General features: G+C 44.0%; 2 protein-coding genes across 2 annotated transcripts; both read right to left on the bottom strand.

Moving 5' to 3' along the window:
* Positions 1-1,911: 1,911 nt before the first annotated feature.
* Positions 1,912-12,722, bottom strand: LOC115902445 (coagulation factor X-like). The gene is made up of 8 exons (XM_030945948.1): positions 12,551-12,722; positions 10,185-10,345; positions 8,747-8,771; positions 6,396-6,509; positions 5,684-5,824; positions 4,808-5,058; positions 3,910-4,027; positions 1,912-3,156 (listed from the first exon to the last, which is right to left on the bottom strand). Exons 1-8 carry the CDS (start codon positions 12,624-12,626, stop codon positions 2,615-2,617), a joined length of 1,428 nt encoding a protein of 475 aa, XP_030801808.1. The 5' UTR covers positions 12,627-12,722; the 3' UTR covers positions 1,912-2,614.
* A 2,209-nt stretch (positions 12,723-14,931) lies between these two features.
* On the bottom strand, positions 14,932-23,016 carry LOC115902455 (coagulation factor VII-like). The gene is made up of 8 exons (XM_030945961.1): positions 22,947-23,016; positions 20,557-20,717; positions 19,965-19,989; positions 19,760-19,873; positions 18,694-18,834; positions 16,289-16,395; positions 15,660-15,780; positions 14,932-15,470 (listed from the first exon to the last, which is right to left on the bottom strand). Exons 1-8 carry the CDS (start codon positions 23,014-23,016, stop codon positions 14,932-14,934), a joined length of 1,278 nt encoding a protein of 425 aa, XP_030801821.1.
* Positions 23,017-23,281: the final 265 nt, after the last annotated feature.

The raw sequence follows: 23,281 nt of genomic DNA, 5'->3' as shown, positions 1-23,281 counted from the left end.
GTGGATAAAGCCGAATGTGACTGTTACAAGCCTCAGATTATATGCAGATAGGAATGCTTGGTTCCTCCCCTTGGGTGGAGCATCTCACAATGGGATGATGTAATTTTATCATGTAGTCACACTCAGTGGCCCATTAACAAAAGACATCCCCTGGAGTTATCAAGGATGAGTAATGAAGGAGACAAGGAACACTGCCCCATGTGGTTTTAACAGCTCATGAAGATGCTGATGGAATACATACTTTTGGGTACATCTCATATTGTACCCTAAAACGAAGGGTTGTGGATTTAATGTGCGGTTTCCTTTTGTTCAAACCACTCCATGGGTACAGCTCTTGACAGGCCATTGTGCTCTGGGAATCAGGCTATGGAAGACAATCCTGCCAAGTCAGTCACCTCTGCCAAGGAGCAGTACACAGGAAGTTTGCTCTTACCATGCTAGTGCAGGGCACAAAGGCATGATCCTAAAAGTGACACTCTGCTGGTGCTGCTCACCTGGAAACACAGGAAACAGGGGCTGCAGAGACCTTCAGGTTCACCTAGCCCAACCTACTGAGCCAACAGGGGGTCAAATCGACCTCTTTTAATTTTAGCACTGTTGGACACTGAGCCTGCTGCAGTGTGTTTTCCTCCCAAAGTGCAGGATGCCATAACAAAGGGCAGCTTGTCCACATGTGTTCTTTAGGGCAGCCCCCATCATGCTGCACACCTGACACCTCCTTACAGCGTCAGAGACTTCACAGCCCTCCTGGGAATATCTACTGCAGGGCTTCTCTAGTCACCGGGCTTACTCACCATCCTTCTTTTCTTCCCTTTAGTCTCAGGACCGGCTTTTCCTAGAAGCCAGAAGAAGCCTGAGCACTAGAGACTAACTCAGTGCCTCTCTGTCCACCATCCTTGGTACATGTCAGCTTTTGCCTAAGCCAGCTGTGTGTGCTTGCCAGGAGGAATTCCAGTATCTCAAAATCCACCAGTTTACTCAGCAGCTGTGTGCTGTCCCCCTTTCCTGGATTTTGCAATCTGTTCAATTCTGTTATGTGAAATCATTCCCATATCATTTGTCAACATTAAAAAAAGAATGTGCTCGAATTCCTCCTTTTGTTACAGGCCCTAGAGTTGCTTATGACCTTTGATAGGAGGTTCAGAGGCGAGCACGTTTCATTCATGTCCTCTCAGCAGGGCATGATACAGAAAGAGCAATGGACATAAAGTGATGCCTTCATCTACCTCAACACCTTTACAGCCCAATCTGTGTTTTCCTTCAGTCCTCAATCTCTGCTGAAGAAAAGCAGAAGAAAGCCCTTAGCAAAAGTATGTAAGCAGCATTTGGGCAGGACCCAGACCTGAGGCTTTCCTTTGAAGAGTGATCTTTCACCCTGATTGAGCACAAGGCGCAGCACCCGTGGGACAAAGGATTTGAACAGGAACTCAGTGGACAGAAGAACTCAGGTAACAAACACTGCTGAGCAAACATGGAAGCCCACTGAAGAGTAATACAGGTCAAGGCCATCAAGCTGAGATAACTGACCTGCCCACTCACTTTCCTGCCCACAATCAGTGCTGGCTGCAGCAATACTTGCTGTTTGCAGAGCTGTGTTTTGAGTTTGTCAGTCTGCTTTGCTCACAGCACTTGCTATGCGAAACAAGCCAGTACCAGCTCAAAGCCTAAGAGAGATGGAGCGGGTGCCTAAGGAAGTTCAGTGCTCCTCAGAGCACAGAACATAAGAGATTGGAGAAGTTTTGAAAAGCCATTGGAATTGTAAGGGGGTTAGAGGCTGATGGGGCTTTGTTAGAAAAAAACCCAACCAAAGGAGAAAAAAAGAAGAATGTTTTATTTCAAATGCTGGTGTACATCAATAATGCACCTAACACAAGCATATAGAACAGTACACATGCAAGGAGCTTTCCAATCCTCAGCCATACACAATCCAGAACAAGATACAGAAAACACTGAATATGCACATATATATATATATTTTCTGATGAGCAGAGTGTACAAATTAAACTAAAGTAGAATACTTATAAATCAAAACCCCTTTTTAATGAGCTGCTGTGATCTGAGCAGACCATTTTGTGAAATATGTGATTATTTAGCATCACATATTGATTAATTAATTGTGTCTCAGCTTTTACCATGCAAGATCCCCTGCTCCCTTCATCTTCTGAACACATCTCAAGGTAGAAGCTAAACAACTCCAGTAGGGACAAACTCCCTGCTGAGCCAGATGGCTGCAATATGACGATTTAGTGACTCCCATTCTTCCTGCTTTCATCATGACTAGTGACTCCTCAGAACATATTTAGAAGCCTCTGGTTGGAGCACTCATGACAACTGATAGGAACCACAGTGGCCATTGATAAGTAATTAAAAGAAGCCAAAGACCCCACTCAGCAGCCTTTTTGCTTGGGGAAATTCCCTCATTCAACCAATTCCAAAGACCCCCACAGTCCTCAGAGGTGTGCTTTAAAGCCAGGAATAATACAAATGAAAGCAGACCATAATTTTAAGGAATCAGATCTCAAAACCAACTTAGCTGATGTGCAGGAAAAGAAAGTTTCCATTTCCAGTCCTGCACCTCGGCAGGTAACAAGAAGGATCAAGGGGCACAGCACCACTATAAACTCATGACTGTCCTTACCCAGCGCAGGAACCGAGACAGTTTGGTGTAGACCCCATATTTGCCTTTCCTTGCACATCCTTCACCCCAGCTAACAATTCCAGTAACAAAATAAGTATCCTTGTATCTGGTCACATGGGGGCCACCACTGTCTCCCTGGCAAGCATCCTTTTGCTCTGTGTCATAACCAGCACAGAACATGTTCTCAGTTATGGCTAAGTTAGTGGATTGCTTGCAAGTGTTCCTATTAACATAGGGGACCTCGAGCACCTTCAGTTTTTTGGACGTTCGCCCGCCTTCAAATTCCCGCCCAAAGCCACTAACCCTCCCAGACTTCTGCGTCATCAGAACTTCATTAGCAAAGTCTGCTTTGGGGAGACATGCTGGGATGATGTACTCTGAAAACGTGATAGGTTCCTTCAGCTTTAATAAAGCAATGTCATTATCATAAGTCTCCGCAATAAATTTGGAGTGAACGTATATTTTGTCCACAGTGTGCATTGATTCAGACTGCTCCGTCTTCTCTCTGTCCACTTCACCTGCACAAGAGCATTAAAAGGGTCATCAATGTGGAGAACGTATAAGAATTTCAGAACAACCCTGACAGAGGAAGAGAGTAGTATATTCATTCTGAGTACTTTGTCCAGGACCTTAGACCACACAAGGAAACTGTAAACAGGCAACATTTCTTAGCAGCAAATGGATTGGCTTGGGCCCTGAGATTTGCTCTGTGGAGATTTTTGTAGCAGTTTACACAAAGGCATAAGCTGATTCAGTTAAACTCATGCAATTTTGTATGAAAGCACTTCCAGGAGCTTGAGCCTGGCTTAGAGAAAAGAACAGAGTCTGGACCACAACACTGCAAAGGTGAAGCTGTGTTGATCCTGTGTCCTGGTGCAAAAGGGAAGCAATGGTAAATCTGAGTTTGTTCTTGTGTGCTCTATTCAATGATTCATAGCTTTCCTGAGGGTTCTTGCAAGAACAACTCTGGATGATTCCAAAGTGCCAGGAATGATGAGCTTCCTGCAGAAGCACTGCTCTGCTGAACACATTGATAACCAATATTTCTAGAATATTTGACTGCAATCCCTTCCAGCTAGCTGGCAGAGAAGAAAGAGAGGCACCTGTTGTTACAAGGAAGAGTGGTCAGGATAACAAGAAATTATAAAAAGCAGCAAAAAGGTAACACACCTTCATGAATCATGAGTACATCTCATGGGAGATTTAAGGCACAGAAGGTTTGGCAGAACAGCTACTCTCCCCTCAGGGGAGTGAAAGAAATAATTACTCACCAACAACGGCTTTGATTTCTTTGGACTGGTTTATGCAATGAGCTGCAGTAAGTATAAAGTTTTCATTCAGAATAGTTCCACCACAAAACTCTTCTCCTTCCTCGTTTAACAGAACCGCCTGTGAAGCAAAAGAGGTAAGGGCTGAAGGAGGAAGCGCAGTTTAATGTTGATGAGCTATAAAGCGCTAACTGATTTCTCTGCACACTACAGAGATGCTTCTTACTGCAACATGTATGTAGCCCTCCACGTCTCTCCTAGCACTGCATTCCCATGTTCAGAAGCTACAGATTGACTTCTACTGCGACACAGTCCTGATTGTCTCTATGTCAAGTTAAAACATTTGCCTTCCACATTACCTCACTGCCAGTGCTGAGTAACGTCCCTCAGGCATTGACTGACTGAGCAGGCAGAGTGCAAATTCATGATCACCACATCCTTTGGACTTACCCCCCAAACAATGTCCAAAAACAGGAATTCATTTTGGCTGGCCCAAACTCAATGGTGAAACTGAGACATGAGGGTGTATTTGTGAACCAAAACGCTGGCTTTATCTGGCATGCACTTGGGTGTGCTGCCGGGGGGGATGGTCTCAGACAGAACCAAAATGTAACCTGCAAAAATGGCCTGGGAGAACAGCATGACCCAGAAGTCCTCTCTGGGGATAGGGTAGGCAGTTCCACCTGAAATGGCACGCAGCCTTTTGTTTTGACCCCATGAGGCTGCACTTTGCAGAACAGCACATCCAAGTGCCCAGGGTCACACAGCTCAGCCACGTCTCACTGACGCTGGCCCGTGACATGGGTCATGTTCAGAAGGCTCCCAGCTGGAAGGAGCCTCTGCTCCCCTTCCCTCAGACACCTGCTCTGCCCACAGGCAGGGCAAAGCCCCCTCCATTCACCTGCCATGGGCATTGGCCAGGAAGGCACTCATCCCCACCAACTATCCTGGTATCAACATAGGGAGTCTTGCTGCTTGTTCTGTTGTCAGGTGGAGGCGTTGGGCTTTCTGTGGTAATTACAAAGTTCTCCTCTGTGGTCATTTCGTATGGAGGAGGGTCTTCCTGATCACTCGTTACATTGCTGTGGTCAGCGGGTGAAAGAACAGACCTTTTCTTCCTTACCACAGAAACTTTTCCACAAGGGTATTTTACTGTAAAGAGAAGAATGCTAAAATTAAAGATGGAAAGAAGCACCAGGCTATGAGAAAACTTATTGGAAATTACAAGGAAACAGAGTGAAGTAATATGGGTCACAAGAGCAATTTGTTATTTTTTAAAACTGTATAAGAACAACATCATGATTATATGTTTGACAACCTCTGATGAGTCTTTTCATAAGAGTGCTACAATGTACATGTGTAAATAGCACTGATTATAATTACCTAACATTTTCAGTTTCTATAAAAGGAAAGGTTGTGAGAAAAAAAGTTTTGCAGGCTGCTCATCACATAATTTATGTGATGAGCATAAGCATTTAAGAAAATGAGTTATTAATGCAATGACTTTCTTCTTGGCAACAGTGAAATTTACTGCGGTAATTTGCTGAGAGGCACCTTGCAAAGGGTTCAAAATCATGTACATTTTGATGCAGTTCATCACAACACCTCAAAAACGGAAAGCTTTTGAAATATAAGTCAGTTAGCCTTAGTCTTGAGTCTATGTCATGTGGGATACTGGAGATTCAAAAGACATTCCTCAACTGCAAACCAAGATATCCCTTAACAGTGACACAAGGCTCACCAACCACTGCTATTGCTTTATCTCATGGCTTCGTACCTGTTGCAACACAGTGTTTGCCATCCTCTGCTAGAACATATCCATCTGCACAGGAGCACACCACATCCTTCCGCCCATCTCTTTGGACGCTGCAGAACTGCTCACAGTCCCCGTTGTTTATTCTGCAGAACTTTGGTATGACTATAAAAGAGATGGTGGCAGAAAAACTGGACATAAACACTGACTTCACAGAAGATCTGGAAGTTCTCCAAAACAAAACACACCCTTTAAACAAGATCTGTATCCCCCCCTGCCAAGCACCTGAAGCACCCTTGAGGAATAAGTCATGTGAGTGCTGAACATCAGCTTGTGCCTTACAAAGCAGCCACATCCAGCACACCAAATGTACTTGCCGGGTCTGAGCAGGCCCAGTGGCCATGGCATGGTGAGCTCAAAACGCAGAGACAAATCATCAGGGGAACAATGAACAAAACACTAACACAGAACATAATTGTGTAAATCCTCACACAATTCCTCCCTCCTGCCCTAAAAACGCCAACTCCTCATCACTCCCCTCGGTCCTGTGATTGAACGTCAGTTTCACATTCCTGCTCTTACTTCTGGGCTAATGATACCCCCTCCCAGGACAAGGTCACAGGGGCTGCTCTATGCCACAGAAGTGAGCCTCAGGAAGGATTTCCATGCAAAACATGCTTCCTTACAAAGCTCCCTGGGAAGTTCGCTGCCACGGTTCTCTAAAGCAGAAACTTACCAAATTCACAGTTCTTGCCTTGATAACCATCCAAGCACGTGCAAATGTAGGAACCAATTCCATCTTTACAATGGCCACCATAGTGACAAGGATTTGAACTGCACTGGTTCCCATCTACAAAAACAAACCAAAACCCAGATTACTGTAAGTGTGCAAGTATTTTCAGTGGCCATGGAAGGGCTCTTAGTCTTCTTAAGCCATCTTTCATCCTTCCTTTCAAAATCTATATCCTGTGTGTTGCCACATTCCAGATGGGACAAACAGTATAAATACAATCATTCCAAACCTACAATGATTCATCTACACATCCTCAGTTTTGCAATCTCTTTTTGGTGGCCACTATATTATGATGTGCACAGAAGCCTTTTTTTTGTGGGAAGGTAAAGAAATTAGCTCAGCTGGTTAAAGCATGGTGCTAATATGGACAGGGTTGCAAATTTAATCTCTGTATGGGCCATTCATTTATCAATGATCAATGACTCAGTAATCTTTGTGGGTCCTTCCAACTTAGAGTATTCTTTGATACTATGATTGTGGTCAGAATATACATACAGTGAAGCCTGTAAGAGCTAACAGGACATTTCCACACTGCAATTACTGCCTAAAGATACTGAAATTCTGGCCCTTTGCATTTCCCTATAGTTTTTGCTGTTTTATACATAATGCAAGTTATCCAGAAAAGTGACACTTGATAATTTGATGCTTTAGATAACATGCTCTTATCCTCCTATTTCACCACTTGTTCTGCCCTTTGGAGCAGCTGAAACAGCAATGTCCGTAGCAGAAACAACTTGCAAGAAGCTACTCATCCTAAGGATCCAGCATGCTCCCTGTGTGGTATTTCTGGGCTGTAACCTCATCTGCTGCAGCTTTGCCTGTCATGGGGAACAGCTGCTGGGCTTTGTGTACTGCACCTACACATCAAGATCCATCTTCTACCTGTATGTGGCCAAAACCAAGAGCTCTCCAAATGCTCCAGCTAAGGAGGCTCTGGAAACTGATGTCCATGCTTAACAGAGGGAAGACAAGACCAACATTAACCAAAAAAAAAAAGACAGCCTGAAGGCCTTAATCATAACTTCTGGTTTCTGCCTCCTCTGCAGAGCCACAGCATTCTATTCTGTAGTGGTTTTAGCTAAGAAGCATCCTATTGTTAGAAAACATACTTACTTAGTTCTTACCCAACACTGTAGTTGCAGCTGTGGTAATGAGTTCTGTATCAATATTGCACAAATTGCAGAATACCCTACTGAAGTAGGAAGCAAGAATAAATTGTTCTAGTAACTTGGCTGAACATAGCTGTGGTTTTCAATACTTCTGAACACTCATAAAGCATTTGTGGATTGTGGTTTAAAATGTATGAAAACTAACACTTCTGCTAAGAGCATTGGCACTGATATTTTGCTGGCTGTATTCTCCAAAGAAAATGGTTTGAAATATTCCAATCCTCTTTACTGTAACACTGACACAGGCTTTGCTTGAAATTTTAGTCTGTAGTCTGCAGAGTTCATCCTGTGCTTAGAGGATTGTGAAAGTCTGTGTCTTCTTCATGGCAACTGTCTTCATTTTTCTGCAGATTCCAAACGACAAAGCTGAGCTGTCTTTGGCCAACATTTTTGATGCACCCCTCCCAATGTGCAAACTGGACATATACTTTCTGGAGAACATGTTATCAAACACTAATACATTAAAAATCTGTCCCTGCACAGTGCTTACAAACACTAGAATCCTAATAAATAAAACTCACATATTTAGATAAAAAACCAGAAAACTGTTAGGTAGTATCTGCTGACATATTGGATCCATTGGCATATTTTCTTTGAATGCCAAACAGTTCTGTAAAAAGCACAACCAAAAAATGCTCTGTAAGACAGGAACCAACAACACTTTGGCATGGAAGGTGACAAGAAACTGGCAAATGACTCTGCAATGTCATTTAACTTTGTGTTGGTTATGGCATTTAAGAGACACCCTCACCTGTGATTCTTTGCATCTTGAATTCTCCTGTCTGGGGCTGCCCCTCTGAAGGAAAACTATCTGGCAGTCCCACACACAGTTTCTGCACCTCACTGTCCTTTGTGTGCAAAGGACCACTGTTATTTTTTTGAGAGGACAAAGGTCAGTCCAGCAACTGGAGACAGCTGAACCTTGCCTTCAAATGAAGCAATTGGGTTCAAGCAACAGCAGGCAGTAAATCAAATTCCTTTTTCAGAGGAAACACAACGTGAGGGTGTCCCAGAGTGAAAAGAGAGGAAGCAAGGGAGCAGGAAGGGGTTACTTAAGAGGTGCATCCTTTCAAACCTTGCAGTAAGGAAGCTTAATCTTCTAAATAAACACAGAGTGTTTCTTACCTACATAGATGTTCCAGAATTCCTCCTACAGGTAAGTGTGAGAAATGGAGAAGAAAAATAAATAGAGTTAGATAAGAATTACCAAATTCCTCAGAAAAATATTAGACTTTTCATACACAGGATACTTGCAGCTAACAATTGTTAAAGGAAATATTTACATTATAGATACATACAGTGCCTAGCAGCTCACTATTACCATTTAATAACTTAAAACCATACGATCCATTTGGTGCCTAGCTCTACAGAAAAAAGTCTCATGCATTCTTCAGAAATATCTGAACCTCCTTAGAGTTTTTTCAGTGTGACCCATTCAGCTTAAGCCACTTGATTTCTTGCATAATTATCTTTCCACTAGTTTTGACTGAATTTACTTATATTCCCATAATGCCAAATTCTCAGTCTTGATCCCCACCCCATACTCCCATCAATCAGGACCTCAAAAATCCTGACATTTAAAAATATTTTGTCTGATTTGTGTTCTGCTTTCCATTTGCACTGAGGACTCCAGGATGCAGCCTGTGCAGGACAGTCCTTTCCAGTGACATCTGGTCACCAGGCAGAACAGGCTGTGCCAGTTCTGCTATAGGTAAGTCAACATTTATGATCTGAGGTACACTAGTGATGCACCCAGGACTCCCCACCCAGGACACCTCAGGGCCACTCCAAGAACATTCTGGCCATCAAATAATGCTGAAGGGAAGTGAATCTGGCCTTAGCTTCAGTTTCAGGGTAGTTCTGAACAGCCATATAGCTACTGCCTATGTTTGCAATACCACCTTTTCTACTTCCAGTCCACACAGCTGCCCCATCTCTTTAACTTTCCCTTCAGCTTGGGAACAAATCACATGTCTGTCTAAAGTTAAGCAAGCCATTGGGGTAGGGCAGGTGACACAAGAGTCACACAAACATCATTCCAGTCAACATTAAGGCATTTATGAACTGTCAACAGTATACATTCTCTCAATTCAGATAAAGAGAGCTACAAAATTACAAGCAAAGCTGCTTGAGATAAGTTCAGTAAAATTCCCTCATGAGATTCCATGTCAGCATTTGCCTTCTCAGCCTTCCCACAGTTATGGCACTTAGGGACTGCCTTGACCACAGTCATGGCACTCAGGGATGTAACCCAGACAGGGTGAAAGTATTTTCAACACTGATAGCAGCAAAGCCATTGAACGTCAAATAACTTTCAGTGACAATTAAACAGATCAGAACAGGTAAAAGAATGGAGGATTTAACCTGGGCTGGCCATGCAAGAGCTACATTAAGACTGTTATGGGATGATTATTGCCTTAGCAATTCCACCCACAGTCAATCACTATTTGTGTTAAGTGGTTGGGAACAACTTGGGAGTTTTGATGCCCAGCTCAAAGGGCATGAGTAGTAATTTTTAAACATTAAATATATAGACCTATGTTTCATATTATTTAATCCTTACAGTTTTCTCCTGGTCTTCAAAAGCTTCTCTTGCTTCTTCTTTTGAGCAGCGCTCCTCAATGCATTCTCTTTCAATATTCCCTTGCTTCAATTCCTCTAAGAAAGAGTTAGCACGTTTTGTTCTTTCCAAGAACTTGTCGGCATTTTCTTTCTTGATGAATACTAGATAGCAGAGAAAAATTATACAGGTGAGTAATATTTAGAGATGGAAAAGAGTCACAACAAATGAGTGAAGTAAAAACAAAGCCAAAACAGACCACATTACCTGTACACAACATTACCTGTGAGGTTAGTCCTCACACAGGCTGATACATCCCAAGATCTCTCAGAGCAGTCTCAGAATCAGGAGCCTCAGAACAAAATGTAGGACCCTAAAATTCTCTCCTACTCTTTTTAATTCTGAAAAGGTTGCCAATGAGGGCTTATATTTCTGCTGCTCCTGCTCAAGACTCAGTCTTGAATGGAATGACTTTCCCTGAATGCTGGGGAGATCACAGAATCACAGAATCACTAGGCTGGAAGAGACCTTCAAGATCATTTAGTCTAACCCATGCCCTAACACCTCAACTAACATGGCACTGAGTGCCACATCCAATCTTTTTTAAACACATCCAGGAATGGTGACTCCACCACCTTCCTGGGCAGACCATTCCAGTACTTTATCACTCTTTCCATAAAAAGCTTTTCCCATAGCCAACCTGTATTTCCCTTGGTACAGTTTAAGGTTGTGTCCTCTGGTTCTGCCAGTTGCTGCCTGGAGAAAGAGACCAACCCCCACCTGACTACAGCCACCTTTCAGGGAGTTGTAGAGAGTAATAAGGTCACCCCCGAGACTCCTTTACTCCTTTTCTCCAGGCTAAACACCCCCAGCTCCCTCAGTGGTTCCTCATAGGGTTTGTGTTCCAAGCCCCTCACCAGCCTTGTTGCCTCTTCTGAATGTGCTCAAGTGTCTCAAAGTCCTTCCCAAACTGAGGGCCCAGAACTGCACACAGCACTCAGGGTGTGGCCTCAACAGCGCTCCATACAGGGGGAGAATGACCTCCTGGGATTAAGTAAATTGCTAATTACCCTGTAAAGAGTATATGTTCTAGGAAATTGTGAAGAGTTTGGAAGTCGGCATTTCATCAAGTTCTAGCAACTGGAATTTACGCTAAGAAAATATTTGCCAATATTTCCTATATTTCCAGTATTTTTTAGGCTGGAGTGTGGAAGAGTGTGCTACAGATGTGACTTCAAGGACAATGACTTACTGGGAGGCTTGCACATTCCTTTTGGAGCATTCTTCATGCAGCTTAATTCCATGATAAATAAACTTGCTAAAAGTAATTATATACCCTAATATCCTCCAAGTGAGCACAGAGGAGACTTATTCTGCTTTCACTGAAATTGGTGAACTCCTCCTCAGGGAAGCAAGTTCTGTTTGTGTTATTTATATTAAGCAATGCTCACATAATTTGAAGCCCCATTTACTTTGAAAAGGCTCCTCTCAAGGCAGGCTTACAGAAAGTACTTCTAACTTGCAGCTCAGCGACTGTTAGTTCATTCACCCACTATCTTATTTGTCCTCAAATCCCTTTCTTCAGCGTCAGGAAATGGACAGGACACAGCCGGTGGGGTTATCACCCCTGTATTCCTTTGCTTTCACGCCACCCGGATTAGCGGATGTTTTTGCAAACTTGAACTAGGCTCTTTCTGAGGCTGCCTGTTCTCTTTCCCAAGCTCTCCATCACACTCCCTTCTTAGAGACATCAAGAAGCAACAGGCATTGGCCAACCGAAGCGGGATATTCCAGACCCATGCCACAGACCTTGTTTTAAACCCCAAGCAGTCTGACTCACTGAAGGAAGAGTTAACAGCTTTTGAAAAGTTATTTGCTGATGCTGCCTTGGACTTAGGCGCTGACTCCGGCGGCACAGGAGGGCAGCGGGACCTGCTCCCCGCTGTGCCCCAGCTCGCCACGGCCAAGCGCACTCAACCACGACTCGGCCACGTTTCCCCTCACACAGGAGAGCGCCTCAGGCTGCGAGGGCAGCTGTGCTCCCTCTGCGAGCGGCGGGCAATCCCACCTTCCTACACCGTCCCCGCGGTGCCCCCTGCCCCCGCAGCTCAGCTCCCCGCTGTACGGCGGTGTGCGGGGCCGGCACAGGTGCTGATAAGCCCTCAGCCGGGTGGAAACCGAACCTGCCGGGGAAGCCGAGCCGTGGGGTGCCCGCTCCCCTTCCCCGGCACTGTCCCGGTGCGCGCCCCCGGCCCGCAGCACCGACCGCCACCCCTGCGGCGCTCACCCGGCAGGTCCCCGCCTGCCCCCAGGACTGTTGGGAAGGGAGATTCCCCCCTCCCGAAACCATGGGAAAGGAGCCGCCTTACCGCCTCCCTGAGCGCGGAGCCCCGCGGGCAGCGCGGCGCACAGCAGCAGCAGCAGCAGCGGCAGGCGCCCGGACATGGCGGCCCCGCCGGTGCCGCTCCCGGCACGGCACAGACGGACGGACGGCAAGGACGGGACGGACGGGAGGGACGGGAGCCGAAGTCTTCACCCCCTCGGGCGGGGTGAGACTGGAGCCGCGCAGCTTCACCCTGCCCAGAAATAGCGGAAGCGCCGGGACAGGGTGACAGCCGCGGCGGGATTTCTCATTCGGGGGAACGTGGCTGCTCTTCTTTTTGTTCATTTTTTCAAAGCCCAAGGCAGCGTGGAGTTTGTTTTTGTTTTTGTTTTAATTGCACCTTTTATTTTGGAGCAGGGGAAGTGAATCGCCCCTCAGTAAGCTGCCGTGGTCCCGGCGCTGGGCGCAGCCGGGCTCGCAGCCCGCAGCCGGCGCCGTCCCGGGCCGCTCCCGGCCGTGTGTCCCATCCACATCCACACTGGAACCTGCTGGCTCCGCGCTCCGGACCAGTGCCCTCGGCTGAAACTGGCCTCAATCTGTCTCCCCTTTCTTGGGGAGATTCACACTGCGCTGCCGTGGCCACGTCCTTGGTGCTTCCAGAGCCAGCCATCATGTCTCCTTCATCTCCTTGGCTTTCCCAAGCGGGCTGTTATATTAAAAATAATAATCTAAACCCCAGATTTGTTTTGAAAAAGTCATTTTGTGTGGCAGTTGTTAGTGCTGCTTTCTTTTGACGTTTTACCCTTTTTTCTGCAAGGTGATTTGATCACAAATATCAGTATTTTCACTGGAATGTTACAGAGGAGAAATCATCTTGTGGATCATGGTGAACAGAAATTATTCTACCTTGAGAGGTCATCAGGGATGGTTTTACAGTGCCCAGGACCTCATCCAAATGAAAATGAGGCGTTATTTGCTGGTCATTACTTACTTTCTCCTTGAGACTGGACTCTCTTTAGGAGTAAGGGGAACCTCTAGTGCATGTATGCATATATACTGTAACATCACTTGTTTTTCAGGTCTCTGAAATTTGCTGCCCTTCCTAGTTCAGTTCACTACCTAAATAAACAGTAAAACTTCATTTTCTGTTGGTAAAACAGGTTATAGGATGTTCAGTACTGCATAGTATGTACCATACAATGACAATGTTTTCCCCTAAAAATAGAGTATGATCAGTTGTGTTCTACTGCTGATAAGCTTTTGTGATTGAGTTGATACTCTGCATTATCTGAACAATCTAGAGTGCAAATTCTGCATGAGATAGTTAAACTGTTTTCCAATCTCCTAGTTCAGTTTTATCTTCCTCACCTTTTCAGTCTTTTCATGCTAAGGTTAGAAAGTACATTTTTGAACTGTATGTTTTCAGAGAGCTTCAGGTTCTATCATTTATGCCTTAAGACTTTAATGAATGGGCTTTGGTCAGTGTTTTGCAGAGGGGTAGACAATTATCCTGTTCTGGTTTTAGATCTCAGGATAGAGAGTACAATTGAGATTGTACTGGAGAACTGATAAACATTCCCTTTCATTTGCACTCTGTCTATCGACATGCATAATGTCGATAATAATAAGATTAAATCAGTGGTATTCTTTACCACTCATAAATATAGGGTTAAATATTGCACTTACTAGCCTTACAGCAATAATACTTGGTGCAAGAAGATTTAAATCAAGTTTTCATAGCAGACCTGTAAATATGGAATCAACTTTTTCCCAGATTTCTTGTCCTGGAGAGTGCCTGCAGTTCCTGCCCTTCAAATCTCCCTGTTGCCACTGCAACTGTTGGAGAAGCCTGCTCTAACATAAGCTAAAGGAAGCACCTTTTCTATTTTTGTTTCTGCTATTTCATCATTATATTACAGGACCCATAGCATAGGAAGTTATGAAAGCCAGAAGTATGAATGTGTTCAAAGGAGATTGCACACAATTATGGACAACACATTCATTCATGACTGTTCAATCTAATGCAACTTCTGGCTCAGGAAGTCTGTACTTCACTGATTACCAGAAGCTGAGAGAGTGGCTGGAGGAAGGTTTATGGTCTGCATCATGTGTTGTTGACAGTCTTTCTCTCAGCATGTATCTCTGACCTTTAGCAGAAATGGATGCAGAACAGGAGGGACATTGTGTCTGATTTGTTATGGTCATTCTCTGCCTGCTTGACAAGATACACAAGTTTACAAACAACACTGAGAGGGAAGTTATTTTATGTATTCACGTAGGCCTTAGGCTCACTTCAAATCTTTAATAGTGTTGTGGGTATGGCCTGTATCAAATATCTAAGATAATGAAGGAATCCTTCAGTGGGAAAATGGTACAGAGGGATTGGGGGGCAATAACACGACCTGGAAATTCTGTGGCTCAGCATCATTAGTCCATGTGCTTCCTCAACCAGTCAATGTATTTGGATACCCTAGTGTAAACCCCATAGCTGCCTTCAACAGCACAGCCCTTTCCCCAGCTGACAATCCCAGTCAGAAACCAAGTGTTCTTGTACTGTGTAGCATGAGGACCACCACTGTCTCCCTTGCAGGAGTCCTTAACCCCAGACAGGTCTCCAGCACAGAACATATTCTCTGTGATATTTAAATCAGTCTCCTTTTCACATTCTTGTGTCTTTACACGTGGCAAATCTACTCTCATCAGGACAGAAGAGGTGGCACCTCCATCTATTAGGCGTCCCCATCCGCTTACTGTGGAGAACTTGATGGTGGACAGTTCATACACAGCAAACCTTTTCTCAGGCAAACATATTGGCACCACATGGTCAGTGAGATTCACGGGTGTTTCCAGTTTCAAGAGGGCAATATCATTATTGACCTGTCCATTCCTGTACTCTTCGTGAATGATCATCCTGGCCACTCCACTTTCTTGCTCAGTTTTCTCATCAACATTTATTTTGTGTTCACCTGGAAAAGTTATTAATTGCAGGTCATGTCAGGTAGCTCCTTGAATCCTTGGAAGTTTGAGGATGTGGGGTGTTTCTAGTCTGACACCCTAAGGACAATTACCTTGTAGTGCCAAAGCCTTCTACTCTGATTTTATCAGGTTGGGAAGCTGCCACCACCTTGATAAGATGAGGAGGGGAAGATACATACCCAGTCTCACCCGAAGCTGTTTAGGGTGAATATGCTCCAAGCAGTGAGCTGCAGTGACCACCCACTCTGGGGAAAGCAGCGTGCCACCACACTTTTCCTTCTGATCCTGTATTATAAGGGCCTGCCAACATAAAGCAAATTCATGTCCTTCATCAAATGTGCTTGACATAAATCTCAGTAGAGATGGGTTTCATATTGCTTCTTTCTGTCCCTTTATGCAACTGTGTTCCACAATACCACGCTGACTGCATGGAGAACTTAGCAAGGGAAGTCCTCCCGTGGACATTTTCTTCATCTTGTAGTATAGACCCTGCAAATTATGGCCCAAAGTGTATCCCTGGAAGCTGCAGCTAAAATTCTTGCTGGCAGTGAAGTTAAGGACAAAGGTGTCAGGAGATAGACACAGCTGTGCTGTCACTCTACTCCTATGAAACCAGGTACTCTGGAACAAGGCTAAGGTGCCTAAGTGAAACAGGTGAATCTGCTGGCTATGGATGAAGAAGGAATTTGGCTATCAAGACATGGCGCTTCTTATGAATTTTTAACATTATAGATTTAAAGCAATGAATTTAGTGATTTCATAAGGAAATTTGAAAAATAAAAGCAATGAAAGATTTTTGAAAACTCACTTGCCATGGACATTCACCTGGAGGACAGATGAAACCACCTACTATTCTTCCACGTGCAGTTGCATTTTTTTTTGCCAACACTGGTATTTTTCCACATGGGTATTTCACTGAGAAAAAAGAAAACGAAAAACCAAACCCCAAAACAACAAAAGGCAACAAGGGTTTTTTTGTACTGAACTCACAGCAAAATGTGTAATGTCTTCAGTGAAGCTATGTCAGCTGAAAAACTGATTTCTAGTCTAGGAGCATGGATTCTCAAAAATAATGTAAAGCAGCTCAGCAGGGAAGTAGTCTTTTTTTGTTTGGAAACACCAAGAAATGCTCTTACAGTTAGAGTTGAGGCCCTTACAGCATCACTGACACGGAGCCACCTACCACAGGTCTTTGCAGACAATAAACCTGCTTAAGATACACATCAACACAATGAGGAAGGCTGCCGGCTGGAGTGCAGAAATGACCCTGACAAGCTCTACAATTTCTTTGTCCCTGCTGACTTTAAGTGACAGCATCCATGGCAGAGTGAGACAGAGGCTTAATCATGGGGTGTTGCCATCCTTTGTTTGGGCAGAGCCAAAGATGTCTCAAGGGCAGACACTGTTTTCTGGTGTGCCTCTCGCACACTACCTTGTTTGCTTGTGTCCAGAGCCTGCTGGATTCTTCCAGGCTGCACATCCCTGTTCTGCCTGAGTCAGCACATGAAGACTGACAATAAAGAGAATAAAATCCTGACTGAACTTGCAGTTCAGCTGTAGTGCAGAGGAACTTTTGGTGTTTTCAGCACATCCTTCACCCAGCTGGGTTTTCCTGTAAAGGAGAAGGTCTACGCTCGGGGGTGCCTGTGTGCCACGTGTCTGTGCTGAAACTGAACACGCCATCCCTTCTGTCTGGCAGTCACTTCGCTCTGGGGTAACACTGTGAGGAGGAGTGCTCTGTTTCTCCTTCTTTGGGAGTCAGGGTCCTCTAGTCTCTGCTGAGCTGCTGCAACGTCTCCATGGAGCTGTAAGTACCTCAGCTGACATGAAGACAGCATCGAGGTTTTACAGGTACATGCAAGGTATGGACAAACAGGACTGGATTTTTGGTGCAGCCAGTGAAAGATTAAACAGACATAGCACATAACACCCATAGTCTCTAATGCTGTGTGTAGGGCAACACAAATTTGAGCCATTGTGGGAGATGACAGAGGGACAGCGAGGGGACTGTCAGCCTGGCAGTTACACAGTTTTTTCTACTTGCAAAACGTGGTCAATTTTACAGCTATTTTGGTCCCCAAGAAACAAGCAGCAACAAATACATCTTCCTTGCAGGGAAAGATGCACTGAAAAGCCTGTGAGGAATTTTGAATTGTTTGTTCTTGGCTTTTAACAAAAGCAGCTTTCCCATCACGTGGTATTGCAGAATCTGTTAATAAGGGATAAGCACATTAGTAGACATTTTTTTCTAATGAAATTGCTGCTGCTGAGAGCTAGGTTGTCATTACCAGCTCTCTGCATGAGTGTTCCATTGAGGTGTGTGCAGGGGAGCACCGCTCCTCAGAATTACTTTGCATGCTCCCTGTGGCTCTGTCCATTATGTTGTTATGTTCATATCCCCAGGGGTCTCCTTTTCCCTCTAATAATTCAAGTAATTCAAGTAGGCATCTGCAAAAGAGTCAGGTGCCAGCTTACGTATTGGCAAAAAGATTAACTTGCACTACTCTAGTCCCAGTTGAAATTTACCTTGCTAGATGAAAGAAAAGAAAAGGAAAAGAAAAGGAAGGAAAAGGAAGGAAAAGAAAAGGAAAAGAAAAGGAAAAGGAAAGAAAAGAAAAGAAAAAAGAAAAAAAAGAAAAGAAAAGAAAAGAAAAGAAAAGAAAAGAAAAGAAAAGAAAAGAAAAGAAAAGAAAAGAAAAGAAAAGAAAAGAAAAGAAAAGAAAAGAAAAGAAAAGAAAAGAGAAAAGAAAAAAAGAAAGAAAAGAGAGAAAAAAAAAAAAAAAAAAGAGAGAAAGAGAGAGAAAGAAAGAAAAAGAGAGAGAGAGAGAGAAAGAAAGAAAAAGAGATTAACTGTTTTTCTTTGGTTTTAATAGGCCTCTTTCTCTCTTGACTCCTGTGCTGAAATAAATATCGTGGTAAAATCTAGTCACAGTTTCAGACAACAGTAAAACAAATCTGCCTCCAAAGTATTTTCCTACTGTGGGTGTAGGATCTAAAAGGATCTCTGTTTGGTGGTCATGCTGACTAACCACTGCTTTTCTGGGGTAGCTAACTTACACCAGAAGCCAAATGTATGATTTGGGACTCTGCCCATGGAGAAGAGGTGAGGAGCTGGTATCTGAGCATTATGCATTGCATGTCCTGACGTGTACACATTGAAAACTTTTCTTCCAGAGCTGGCTTAGACTTAGCATCAGGTTGGTAGTGTCTTACCTTGAGGGATGCAGGACACACCATCACTTGCTAAAGTGTAATCATCATCACAGAAGCACAGTCGTGTTTTGGACTGCTTGTCAGTACAGTACTGTTCACAGCCACCGTTGTCAAAAATGCACTTCAGTTTGTCAGCCACAGCTAGAGTCAGAGAAAGAGCATTTCAGATTCAAGACTTGGGTTTTTGTGCTTAACATTGATAACTTGCAATTGGAATGCTGTCAGGAAAGCAAGGCAGGAAAAAAGATTTTTGTGATTTATGCAGAGCAACTTCATCAAAAGTACTTTCCATGAAAAGCTAAGTAGGCCTGGATCTCCAGGGGTTAGGGAAGAATAGGCTTTGGTTAAGAAATATATGCCTAAAATTAAATCACTCACCATTTATACAGTACCTGAGCTGTCTCAAGAATGGAGATACTGTAATTGTGTGGTAACCATCGTAAAGTATGACTGAAAAATTTCAATTCTGTGACATTTTGCCATTTAGCAGGAGGATGCTCCGGGATGACTGTTGAAACTGCCTGCCTAGACTCAATGAGTGCCTAACCTTTGTCCAGACTCTGCGTGTTCTGAGGATGTAACACTCAATGTTCAGAGTCCTCTGAAATCAGTGGAAAAGCGTACATTAACTTCATAAACCACTGGATCCTTGCACTTGGGCTTTGTACTGTGCATATGCACTGTAGTTCTCACTTACATACTGCATGGAGCTTCTAAGTTAAAATAACTTCAGTACTTGAGTAGGAAATTCCTCCTTTTCTCTCAGATGAATTTTTTCCTTTTTTTCCACAAAGTCATTGTAGGGCAATAAGTGTCTTGCTGCCTTGCAGTGCCTGACTGCTATCTGATTAGATCCATCCCTCAACACCAAAGGCACTGTGAACAGAAGCTGTCACAGCTAGATCGATGCAGAACCACAGAACCATAGAATATCCCGAGTTGGAAGGGACCAATGAGGATCTTCAAGTCCAAATGCTGAATTAAATGACTGTTATTGTTTATCTCAATGCCTTGCATTTGAATTAATAACAGCATTTTTATTTTGTTAAGTTATGCCACAGCTGACCTTTTTCACAGCTTTTGCCCTCGTATTCGATGGGACAGCGGCAAACATAATCCTGGAACTGATCATCACAAATCCCACCATTCTGACAGGGGTTGGAGGCACACTGGTTAGGGTCTGTAAAACACTCGGTGTCAGTCCAGCTCACTCAAAGAGCTGCAGCAGTGGGAGTGTTCCACAGCTGTTAGAACATCCTGCATGGTCATACCGGAATAGATGTGCCAGAACTCTTCCTGGAAGAAAAACACGTGAGATTTAATTAAAGAAGAATCAAATCAAGTCTTACAGCCCTTGTTGCACAGCATGGGTTACAGACCATCAGAGTGATGCCACTTCTGCTTTTATAGGTTGTGACAGTTAATATCCATAAAATATTCTATTTTCTAGATTGTACATTATTTTCACATACTAATAGAGAAGGGCCTTGTTCAATGGACATAAATGGGTCATGCATAAATAAGCTCTGTATAGCTGAGGTAGGATTGACTGAAAAAAATGTTGCACAAAACAATAATTTCAAGTATTGTCAGGGCAGGTATTACTGGGGGTTTGGGGAGATGTCTTAGAGAGCATCCATTTTCCCACCATCCTCTAAATGGTTACTGCTTGAGATTGCCCATGCAGTGTGCCCTCCTGCAATTCACTGCTGCTGTAGTGAATTTATCCCTGTAAATAGAAAAGAAAAATGCAAACAGCAGGACACAAAGTGCTTTTTAAACTCTGGTGGTTTAAAGTGTCAAAGCACAACCTTTGAGTAGTTCTTATGACAATGAGTGCTCACCCAGCCTTCTGTTACTTACTGTCCTTTCAACATCACCGTAAATCTCTCTTGCTTCCTCATAGGAACACCTTTCTTCTATGCATTCTCGCTCTAGTGACCCCAGTTTTATCTCTTCAAAGAAGCTGTTGGCTCGTCTTTGTCTTTGCAAAATGTTGCTTGCCTCTTCCTGCTTTAGAAAGACTGAAAAACAGCAGCACATTCTGTTTGTCATAGGGCTGTGCTTGCCAGACAGAGAAGATGGGGGACAACTTCCCCTGAAAGCTTTTCTGCTTCCCAAGCTTTTTCTAGGACACTTTAGAAAAGAAATGTGCAGATGTGAAAGAGTCTCCTTTCTCTGGCCTGCCTCAAGGCAAAGTGACAACACAGGAGTTTTAGAAAACCCAGAGCTTAGAAGATGGCCTGTTAACAGCAGTGGGGTGTGTGTGTCTGTGTGTCTGTGTGTCTGTGTGTGTCTGTGTGTTGTATGCATGTCAGTGACCCCTGAGGCACTGTTGCATGTCATATGCATCTTAGCACATGCAGCAGTTTCTTACAGCTGTAGCAGCTGGGGAGCCTGTGTCACTTTATCCAGCCCTGGTGTACATGGCACTGGAAAGCTGGTGTCACTTTATCTAGCACTGGTATGCACGGTAAAAGCTGATTTTTCTGTACTTGATACAGTCAGTCACAGTGACAGGTGGACCACAGTCATGCCTTCACCCACATTCACATATTATTCATACCCCTCCACTTGTTGGACCTGAAGAAGGGATTTATCCCACCACTAGTAGACCACATTTTATGAACCACTGCTTTAATATATTATCTTTAATTTTCTTCTGTGGAAAAGGTTATGTTAAGGTACATAGGAAGGCTGGACAATGCTGACTGCATTTCCTAGTGGAGCCTGTGAATGGCTCCCAGCTCCTGCCATCACCACAGACTACAGCCAGGATAGGGTCCTCTTGTGTGTCTCTGCCATGCTTTGGAAATATATTGGGTACATAGGTTTGATAGCAGGCATCAGCAGAGCTCATTTCCTAGAACTGCAACTGGCAGAAGTGTTGCTGGAAACACCAATGTCATGGTCACCATGCTGACCTCAGCCTCAGGGTATTAGCACATCCCACAACTGTGCTCTCCCAGTATAATGCAGGATAAGGAACAAGAAGTCCATGTGCTGGTGTGTAATTTTGCTCCATGTACTACACAGAAAAAGTATTGAAATTTTAAATTTTTCTCTTTTTTTCTCCTTTACATCTGTAGGGGAGCTTCTGGAGCTTCATGACAGCTTACATTCCAGTGCTTTAACTGTTTCACCTCTGCTTGTGGGTAGATTTGGGGAGTGAGGCTGATGCATATCTCCTGCCTTTCCCCAGGACATTCTCTCAAAAAGAGTGGGAGTTATCTTCTACCTGCTGAAAGGGCCCTGAGGGATGCTGAAAGACAGACTCATATGTGTCATCACCAATATACACCCAATCATAGATGCTGAGAGGGTTTATTCCAGTCTGAAGTGATGTGAGGTGTCCCCATAAACATTGTCTCTAATTCAGGATATTTGCTGAATTACATGCAGAATAGTGGTAATTTCCCCCTGTATTTCAAAGTTACTTAGAAGAATATATTATTGTGCACTGAATTTATCCCTGGGTGCACTTGGTCATTATAGGAATGTCAGCTGGGTCTTTCTGCCTTGATTTCAGTCAGGATGTATGCATTTGATATGGCTTTCTTTAGAGGCTTTTAATTAACCTTGTGCTGCAGATATGTGGCACATGTGTCATTGCATGAGCACAGACTCTGACAGAGGAGCATGCCTGAGCACATGGCTTGGGACATCCATTTGGCATTATCCACTTTTTGTATTGGATAATTTCTGACTTTGCTACCTATTTTCCCACCTTTCTCACTACAACAAACAAGACCTAGTCACCGGCTAAAGGGGAGTCTGAGAGCACTGGATCTGTTTTATTAATATGGGAGCTGGTTTTTGGACATACACTGAGCAACTGAAGAGCTACCTCTTCTCTGCCTTCTACTGAAACAGGGTGGATCCTACCTGCTTTAATTACTCATCAGCTGAGTGACAGGTTCTTGATGCTTTGCTTTGAAAAAAGTCCCAGTTCTGCATGAAATAACAGTAAATCCCAGTTCCTTTCTTCATGTAGACAGCTGGTGGTTTGCCTGCTGTCTGTGCACCAAGATAACAAATTAATTTAGCAGTCTAGAGGTGCTTTTTCTAGTTGGCAGAACAAGTGCATGGAGTCATTGCTGACAGTGAATTAGAGCTTTAGAATAATGCACAGGCTCAGCAGGAGACACGACAAACACGTAGCAGTGCTCAAAACTTGCAGTGAAAATCACCTCAGTAACAGGAAAGAGCTCCATTGCCAGTAAACATCATTACAGCTATATCCTATAACATACCTGCATCCAGAGAAAGAGGGATCAGTAGCAGAAAGCAGAGAAACAAAGCCACATACTGCCTGGAAATCATGATGGACCCTGTGAGCCAGTGTTCTGGCAGTGTATTGACATTTCAGCAAGGACTGTTTGGCCAAAGGGCTCAGCTTCAAATGCTTGGAGCCAGAGGAGGGGCCAGCAAGTCATGGAAACAGCAAAAGATCCATGACAGCCTGGTGAGCTGAGCAGAAGGGCACATGCAAATCCTGCAATGTGCCCTTTTCACAGAAACAGGCAGCTTGGTTTTGAAATGTGCTCTCCTGACCCATGCAAAAGCTATGCTGGTTACACAGGCTGCT

The sequence above is a fragment of the Camarhynchus parvulus genome, chromosome 1 (genome assembly GCF_901933205.1).
Source record: "Camarhynchus parvulus chromosome 1, STF_HiC, whole genome shotgun sequence".
Classification (NCBI taxonomy): Eukaryota; Metazoa; Chordata; class Aves; order Passeriformes; family Thraupidae; genus Camarhynchus; species Camarhynchus parvulus.
The sequence above is the reverse complement of the archived record's forward strand: the minus strand, read 5'-3'. Positions and strand labels throughout refer to the sequence as shown.

Coding starts and splice junctions, on each gene's coding strand:
- LOC115902445 (XM_030945948.1), bottom strand. CDS start 12,626: ATGTCCGGGCGCCTGCCGCTGCTGCTGCTGCTGCTGTGCGCCGCGCTG. Junction 10,346..12,550: donor GCTCCGCGCTCAGGGAGGCG/GTAAGGCGGCTC, acceptor TCTGCTATCTAG/TATTCATCAAGAAAGAAAAT. Junction 3,157..3,909: donor AGAAATCAAAGCCGTTGTTG/GTGAGTAATTAT, acceptor GCTCTTGTGCAG/GTGAAGTGGACAGAGAGAAG.
- LOC115902455 (XM_030945961.1), bottom strand. CDS start 23,016: ATGATTTCCAGGCAGTATGTGGCTTTGTTTCTCTGCTTTCTGCTACTG. Junction 19,874..19,964: donor GTTCTGGCACATCTATTCCG/GTATGACCATGC, acceptor AGTGTTTTACAG/ACCCTAACCAGTGTGCCTCC. Junction 15,471..15,659: donor ACAGCTTCGGGTGAGACTGG/GTATGTATCTTC, acceptor TAACTTTTCCAG/GTGAACACAAAATAAATGTT.